Source organism: Punica granatum, unplaced genomic scaffold, assembly GCF_007655135.1.
Source record: "Punica granatum isolate Tunisia-2019 unplaced genomic scaffold, ASM765513v2 Contig00638, whole genome shotgun sequence".
Lineage (NCBI taxonomy): Eukaryota > Viridiplantae > Streptophyta > Magnoliopsida > Myrtales > Lythraceae > Punica > Punica granatum.
Window position 1 is genome coordinate 21,285 of NW_022204484.1, and position 9,209 is coordinate 30,493.

The window sequence follows — 9,209 nt, forward strand, 5'->3', positions numbered from 1 at the left end:
TGATCCGTGTCAATTTTGTATATGTTTGTATCTATTTATATATATATATATATATGTATATGTATGTATGTTTTACATTAACAGAAAGAAGTCACTGAGATATGCTTTTATTACCTCTACTATTATCTGACGGCCTTTATACCTTTCTCAGTTTCCAAATACATAGCGGTACAAAACCGTGAACAAGTCCACCGAGAAAATGAACCTGAACAAGACCATTCCCACCCTGGTTATCGCAAGAAAACAGCTTACTGCAATGATATGTTCTCGTGGTTGAGGATTCAAGGATCATGGATCGAACAGACCGACAACCTTGCAAAGTCCTGCGTTCCTGAAGAAGCCTCTTTCACCGCCTGTTTTCAGTAGAGTCGGTGGGATTGGGCAGGCAGTTGGTTGTTGGAAAGATCTAGTATGTCGAGCTTCAGGGAAGATAGACTGTCTGGTATATGATCCGACAGCTCATTGCTTGACAAGTTCAAACATGCCAAAGCAGGAAGCAGCCCCAGAGATGATGGAATCTCGCCCGAAAGAGAGTGTTGGGTATCCCTCCAATTTGGAGGAAGTTGGGCTCAAATTATATTGGGCTTTTATCGGGCTTTAATAGGCCCAAGAACCCATTTTTGTTAGGGTTTATTCTTCAGCAAATCAGCTGAGGTATAAAAGCAGCAGCAGACTGCAGTAGCAGCAGAGGGTAGACAGCAGCGGCAGAGGAGCTGCAAGCAGCAAAACAGCACAAAGAACAAAGGAAGAGCAGAGCCGAATTCTGCTCAACAGGGGCAGCGCGCAGCTGGAGATCAAACCTCGATCGGGACATCAAACGAACTCCGATTGGGACGAAATTTTGACAGCAGCTTCACAACACGTGGGGCTAACTTCTGAACGGTCAGAATTTCTATTCGAGCTCTGTAGGTGCTGTTTCAGCTGATTTTGTGAACCACCCGGTGTGGGTGACGAATTTAGTATTTGGGTGATCCAAGAGAGTGTTTCTCTTGAGTTTGGTGATCCAAGGGTTTACCCTTGATGAAAGACATTGTATAATCTTCATAGTGGATCGTTGATTCGGAGTTGGTCCCGTGGTTTTTCCCCACATTGGGGTTTTCCACGTAAAATTCTTGGTGTTGTTTTACTTTACTGCTTGTTGGTTGATTTGATTAGTTCCTATCTCGATTACACTAGAAGGGGAGGAAGATTAATCGCTGCGTTATTGTTTGGTTGAGTACATCCCTAACCCCAACAAGTGGTATCAGAGCCTCGGGTTAGAGAAGTTTTGAGTTTTTCGGTGTTTTCGAGATGGAGGAGTCTACAGGATCTATGTTCAAGTTGAATGCAACCAACTACTCTATATGGAAGTCTCGGATGGAGGATCTTCTATTTTGCAGGGATTTGTACGATCCTATTGAAGGGGATTCCGCGAAACCCAAAGATAAGGATGACAAGGCTTGGGAACGCACAAATCGGAAGACTATTGGTTTGATTCGGCAGTGGATAGACAATAGTATTTATCATCATGTTGCTCAGGAGACAAATGCGAAAGCTTTGTGGGATAAATTGACAAATCTCTATGCGAGGAAGACACCACAAAATAAGGCATTCCTCGTGAAGAAGCTGGTTCATCTTCGTTTCCAGGATGGAGGTGATATGGCTGCGCACATGAGTAATTTCCAGGATATTATTAACCAGTTGACGAACCTGGAGATAATATTACCCGATGAGTTGCAGGCCTGTCTACTTTTAGGGACTCTACCGGATAATTGGGACACACTTGTGGTTGCATTAAGCAATTCTGCGCCAAACGGGAAGCTATCGTTGGCTACGGTGACAGACAGTTTATTTAATGAGGAGACTAGAAGGAAAGGCACGGGAATTTCCATTCAGTCTGAAGCTTTGGTTACTGAACAACGGGGGAGAAGTCAAAGCAGAAATTTCTCTTCCAAGCATAGTAACTCACGTGGCAAATCGAGGGCAGATCAAAGTCGAAGACGAGGAAAGTGGTCACTTGCTATCACTGTGGAAAAGAGGGACACTACAAAAGGGAGTGTAGAGCTCTGAAGAAAAATCAGAATGGCAACGGTGAGAGCAAGAAGGAAGAAGGCACTACAGCAGTGGCATGTGATGGAGAGACCTACATCATTTGTGATGAAGCTTATGTGAATTTCACATGTCAGGACTCTACCTGGGTTGCAGATACAGGTGCCTCGTTTCATGTCACTCCTCATCGGGATTTCTTTTCATCTTACACTACCGGGGACTATGGTTATGTGAGAATGGGGAATGGACAATCATGCAAGATTGTCGGTATTGGTGATGTCTGTCTAGAGACCGAGCTTGGCTGCAAGTTGTTTTTGAAGAAGGTGAGGCATGTTCCAGAAATTCGCCTTAACCTAATCTCGACGGGTCAACTTGATGATGAAGGCTACAGTAATGAATTCAGCAATGGGAGATGGAAGCTCTCCAAGGGTTCGTTGATTGTGGCACGGGGTCAGAAGACCGACACTCTCTACAGGCTGCGTGCCAGACACAATTCCGGTCAAATTAATGTTGCTGAGGATTATCCTATCGAGCTATGGCACAGGAGACTCGGACATATCAGTGAGAAAGGTATTCAAATTCTTGCTAGAAAGCAGTCTTTGCCCATTAAAGGTATGCACTTGAGCACCTGTGATCACTGTTTAGCTGGTAAGCAGAGGAGAGTTTCTTTTGTTAGAAGTCGTCCCTCTAGATGCCATCATATACTTGATCTTGTGCATACAGATGTTTGTTTTATGTCGGATAGATCTCTTGGTGGTGCTCTCTATTTTGTGACATTTATAGATGATCACACCAGGAAAGTTTGGGCTTACCCTATGAGAACTAAAGATCAGGTGACTGAGATTTTCAAGAACTTCCATGTAGCAGTGGAAAGAGAAACAGGCATGAAGCTGAAATGTGTCAGAGCTGATAATGGTGGTGAGTATAGAGGTCCTTTCGAGAACTATTGCAGGACTCACGGTATCAAACTTGAGAAGACGGTACCGAAGACACCACAACAGAACGGGCTTGCAGAGAGGATGAACCGCACAATTGTTGAGAGAGTTCGTTGTATGCTTTCTCAAGCGAAACTGTCTAAGCCTTTCTGGGGCGAGGCAATGAGGTCAGCGGTTGATCTTATTAATCTTACACCGTCAGTTGCACTTGATGGAGATGTACCCCAGCAGGTGTGGACCGGCAAGAAAGTATCATACAAGCATCTCAGAGTATTCGGGTGCAGGGCATCTGTTCACATTCCTCGAGATGAAAGATCAAAACTTGATGCCAAGGCAAAACAGTGCATCTTCTTGGGTTATGCACATGAAGAGTTCGGGTACAGGCTTTGGGACCCTGATAGCAAGAAGATCATCAGGAGCAGGGATGTTGTCTTCTTTGAGGACCAGACAATCGAGGATTTGCAAAAGTTAGAGAAGGCCAGTGTAGGCAATCCTCACGATATCTCTATTCCTGTACCGGTTGATGTAGAGCATCCAATGGAAGAGGTACCTGGTGAGTATGAAGAAACCACGACTGGGGGTGAGATTCCTCAGGTAGATGATGATGTGACTACGGATGATACAGGCTCGCAGTTACAGTTAGAGCCTGCAGATCTACCTAGACAATCTGATAGAATAAGACGATCATCTACAAGATATCCGCCTCATGAATATGTGCTACTGACTGACGGGGGAGAACCTGAGTGCTATGATGAAGCTGTGGCACATGAGTACAAGGAGCACTGGTTGAAGGCGATGAATGAGGAGATGAACTCCTTGTCTGAAAATCACACGTATGACCTAGTGAAGCTACCGCAACGTAAGAGAGCATTGAAGAACAAATGGGTCTACAGGTTGAAGACAGAGAACTCGCGACCTCGATACAAAGCTCGGCTGGTAGTGAAAGGTTTCAACCAGAAGAAAGGAGTTGACTTCGAGGAGATCTTCTCGCCTGTTGTCAAGATGTCATCGATCCGAGTTGTTCTCGCACTGGCAGCTAGTCTGAACTTGGAGATCGAGCAGCTCGATGTAAAAACAGCTTTCCTGCATGGTGACTTGGAGGAAGAAATATATATGGAGCAGCCTGAAGGATTCCGAGTTAAAGGTAAGGAGCATTTGGTGTGCAGGCTGAGGAAGAGCTTGTATGGGCTTAAGCAAGCACCTCGGCAGTGGTATAAAAAGTTTGACTCTTTCATGTTGAGCCATGGCTACACACGGACAACTTCAGATCATTGTGTGTTCGTGAAACAATTCTCGAATGGTGATTTTATCATTTTACTGTTATATGTGGATGATATGCTACTTGTTGGTCATGATATGAGCAAGATTACAGAGTTGAAGAAGGAGCTCAACAAGTCCTTTGCCATGAAGGATTTGGGACCGGCAAAAGCAGATCCTTGGGATGCATATTTCTCGTGACAGATCAAGTGGAAAACTTTGGCTTTCTCAAGAGAAGTACATCGAGAAGATTTTGGATCGGTTCAACATGGGTAATGCTAAACCAGTTTCATCACCACTTGCTTCTCATTTCAAACTTAGCTCGAAGCAATGTCCTACAAGTGAGAAGGAGAAAGAAGAGATGAAGAAAGTTCCTTACTCATCAGCTGTAGGAAGTTTGATGTATGCCATGGTCTGTACAAGACCAGATATCGCTCATTCTGTTGGTGTGGTTAGTCGTTTTCTCTCCAATCCGGGGAAAGAGCATTGGAATGCAGTTAAGTGGATTCTGAGGTATCTCAGAGGAACATCCAAGGTGTGTTTACACTTTGGCACTGGTAAGCCGGAGTTAGTGGGCTACACGGATGCAGATATGGCAGGAGATATCGATTCCCGGAAATCCACTTCGGGATACTTGATGACTTTTGCAGGGGAGCTATCTCATGGCAATCAAGGCTTCAAAAGTGCATCGCTTTGTCTACAACGGAAGCCGAATACATTGCGGTGACCGAAGGTTGCAAGGAGATGTTGTGGTTGCAAAAGTTTTTGCAGGAGTTGAGCTTGAAGCAAGAAAGGTATGTTCTACACTGTGATAGTCAAAGCGCAATTCATCTTTGCAAGAATCCCACTTTCCATTCGAGGTCGAAGCATATCGATATCAAGCTTCATTGGATTAGAGATGTGTTGGAGTCCAAGCTGGTGAAGCTAGACAAAGTGCACACCGATGAGAATGGAGCTGATATGATGACAAAACCTCTCGCTAGGGAGAAACTTCATGTTTGCCGAAGTATAGCCGGTATGCTTGAAGCCTCCAAATAGTCGGGAGGGGGAGTTTGTTGGGTATCCCTCCAATTTGGAGGAAGTTGGGCTCAAATTATATTGGGCTTTTATCGGGCTTTAATAGGCCCAAGAACCCATTTTTGTTAGGGTTTATTCTTCAGCAAATCAGCTGAGGTATAAAAGCAGCAGCAGACTGCAGTAGCAGCAGAGGGTAGACAGCAGCGGCAGAGGAGCTGCAAGCAGCAAAACAGCACAAAGAACAAAGGAAGAGCAGAGCCGAATTCTGCTCAACAGGGGCAGCGCGTAGCTGGAGATCAAACCTCGATCGGGACATCAAACGAACTCCGATTGGGACGAAATTTTAACAGCAGCTTCACAACACGTGGGGCTAACTTCTGAACGGTCAGAATTTCTATTCGAGCTCTGTAGGTGCTGTTTCAGCTGATTTTGTGAACCACCCGGTGTGGGTGACGAATTTAGTATTTGGGTGATCCAAGAGAGTGTTTCTCTTGAGTTTGGTGATCCAAGGGTTTACCCTTGATGAAAGACATTGTATAATCTTCATAGTGGATCGTTGATTCGGAGTTGGTCCCGTGGTTTTTCCCCACATTGGGGTTTTCCACGTAAAATTCTTGGTGTTGTTTTACTTTACTGCTTGTTGGTTGATTTGATTAGTTCCTATCTCGATTACACTAGAAGGGGAGGAAGATTAATCGCTGCGTTATTGTTTGGTTGAGTACATCCCTAACCCCAACAGAGAGTTGTTGGCTATGTTGAGGTTGACTAAAGACTTGCACGAGCTCAGCGATTCCGGTATCGAGCCTGAGAAGTTGTTGCTCTGCAGCTGAAGGTACACCAACCCAGATATTGCCCCGATCGTCCAGGGGATTATCCCAGAGAAACCGTTGTAGCTCAGGACAACCTCCATCAGATTCGAGGCCTTTGAGATCTCCTCGGGTAGCTTCCCAGACAAATGACTGGGAGAGGAGCAATTGCTGCGGAGACCATGCCTTTGATATGTCCGTCGTGATGGATCCTTTGAGCATATTAATTGAGAGACCGATGATCTCAAGGCCGGACAAGGCCCAAATACCTGAGGGGACTTTGCCTGATAAGGAGTTCTTACTGACCATGAAATTCCCGAGGCTCGTGCAGCTCCCGTAACTGCTCGGGATCTCACCCGAGAACTTGTTATCATGTAAGAAGAGGTCCATCAACCTCCCCTGCTTGCACAAGTACGGTGGACTGGAGCCAGTTAATGAGTTATTGGACACATCTATAACAGTGACCCCGGCTCAGGATCCAATCTCCGGGGGCAGTGGCCCCATCAACTTGTTCGTGTGAAGGGATAACTTGTCCACGCTTTTGAGCAGTCCGAATGCCTCTGGCACTAGACCCGATAACCTATTCCTGTAGAGCTGCAGGGAGACGAGGTTGGTCAATAACCGCAGCTCAGACAAATCACCCTCGAGGTTGTTATTTGAGGTGTCCAAAAACTGCAGCCTCGTCAAGTTACCGAGTCCAGTCGGTAGCTTCCCAGTCAAGTTACCGGTCCTTTGGATATTGGAGGGTGGCGGTGAGGTTGAGTAAGATTTCAACCTCCCCCAGCCAAAGATAAAGGGATCAGGACAATGCACATAATAAAATGGAGGGGCAGGGAAGGAGCCATTGGCGGGAAGGGAACATTCTTCTGTGTTAGACAAATTTGAATATCATTAGTAAGATTACTGTAGTGTGTTTGGTTTTAGAATTGAGAAGAATTGAGTTTTGATTTTAATTGGATTGTAATGATTGTATTGTTGAATTATGAGAAAAAGTATGAAAATGTAATGAATAGTTGAGAGAATTTAATATTAAAAATTGAATTGAGTATAATGAAGTTGTATGTGGATTTATGTATGTGACTTACCTTTTTGACTTTGAAGAATTGATTTTTATTGTATAGTGAGTAGAGTTAAAGTTAGAATTACAAATTTTAAAATTCGGTTGCGAAACCAATCGGGTATAAAGAATTTCATCTTCGTGTCAAGATTCCTAGACACTCAGTTGGACGACCCTGCCCTGCTCATTACTGTATAATTCCCATAATGCCCTCATCTCTCTCTTAGTATTCCATGCTGACCAAATCTAGCCGCCGGTGAGAATGACCCTCCCGAAGCCCGCATCTCCGTCCGGGCTCTCCGCCCTCCTCCGCCGCGAGAAAGACCCGAAGCTCGCTCTCCGCCTCTTCCAAACTCCCAATGGCCAATGCTCTCCAGAGAAGCCCTTCCGCCACTCCCTCCTCTCCTACGACCTCATCATCACCAAGCTCGCTCGCGCCAAGATGTTCCCGAAATGGAAGCGATCCTCCGGAAGCTCAGAGACGAGACCCATTTCTACCCAAAAGAGCCGATGTTCTGCCACGTCATCACCTCCTACGGCCGATCCCGCATGCCCGACCCGGCCGTCCGGACCTTCGAGTCCATCCCCTCGTTCCGCTGCCGGAGGACCGTCAAGGCGTTTAACACCCTGTTGAACGCGCTCCTCAAGTGTGAAGAGTACGGGAGAATGATCGAATTCTTTCATAATATAGAGAAGTACGCGTACCCAGATGCGTGTACTTATAACATATTGATCAACGCTTGCGGGGTAGTCGGGCGGTTGGACGATGCTTGTAAACTGTTCGATGAAATGCCCAGGAGAGGTGTTTTCCCAAATGTGGTCACTTTCGGGACCTTAATTTATTGGCTTTGCGTGGATAACAGGTTCGAGGAGGCTTTTGAGTTGAAGGACAACATGGTTAGAGCTCACGGGATTCTTCCCAATGCGCACATCTACGCCTGTTTGATCAAAGCGGCTTGCAAGGTTACGGACTTGAGCAATGCGTTTGGGCTTAAAGATGAGATGCTGAGTAATCGGGTCGAGTTGGATTCAGCCATATATAATACACTCATAAATGTTCTCTTCAAGGCTGGGAGGAAGGATGAGGTTTCTGGGCTTTTAGAGGAGATGCGAGAGAAGGGCTGTGGGCCAGACACAGTGACATACAACACGATGATCAGTGCACTCTGTGACAAGAAGGACTTTGAGGCAGCTCACCGGATTTTAGATGAGATGGCAGTGAACGGGTCAAAACCCGATGTGATAAGCTTCAATGTGATCATTCGTGGGTTGTGTAAGGAGGGGAAACTGCAGGAGGCGAGTGATTTGTTCGAGGACATGCCTAGACAGGGTTGCCGTCCTGATGTTGTGTCCTACCGGGTATTGTTTGACGGTCTGAGCATGCACAGGCTTCTTGAGGAAGCTGTGCTTATTTTGGATGAGATGCTTTTTCAAGGTTATGCTCCCCGTGATTCGAGTTTGAATGAGTTCTTGCACAATTTGTGTGAGGAAGGAAAGCACAAACTATTAGTAAGAGTCTTGACTAGTCTCGGGAAGGGAAATCTTATTGAAGCTGATATTTGGGCAAGAGTCGTTTCTCTTGTGTGTGATAAGGAAACAGATTTGTGTTCGGAGACAATAGATCATCTGACAGACTCTTGTGTGTGATAAGGAAACAGATTTGTGTTCGGAGACAATAGATCATCTGACAGACTCTTGTGTGTGATAAGGAAACAATTTTGTGTTCGAAGACAATAGATCATCTTACAGTATGTGAATATTGAATTGGAGCTCTTGTTCTAGAATCAGCCTAACTATGGGGAAAGGTTTTGCTTGCTGAGTCCTCTGTTATGGCATCCCAAACCGCGTTCCGATAGTCCACGATTGATGAAGACGGAGAAGGTGGTTAACAATTTTTTCTCGTGCGTGATAAGGAAACGGTTTTGTGTTTGAAGACGATAGATATCTGACAGTGTTGTGAATATTGAATTGGAGCTCATGTTCTAGAATCAGCCTAACTTGCTATGGGACTGGTATTGCCTGCTTTAATCCTCTGTTATGGCATCCTAGGCTACACCTGTTTCTGACAGTCCGCGAGCGATGAAAAAGTGGTTAACAAGTTGCAACACG

At 45.4% G+C, this 9,209-nt stretch overlaps 1 protein-coding gene across 1 annotated transcript; it reads left to right on the forward strand.

Annotated features, from left to right (window-relative positions):
- The first annotated feature begins 7,091 nt into the window (after positions 1-7,091).
- On the forward strand, positions 7,092-8,992 carry LOC116191962 (putative pentatricopeptide repeat-containing protein At1g53330). The gene is given in 2 exon segments (XM_031520331.1): positions 7,092-7,546; positions 7,549-8,992. Coding segments are annotated over 2 exon segments (1,383 nt in total). The 5' UTR covers positions 7,092-7,362; the 3' UTR covers positions 8,748-8,992.
- The last annotated feature ends 217 nt before the right edge of the window (positions 8,993-9,209 follow it).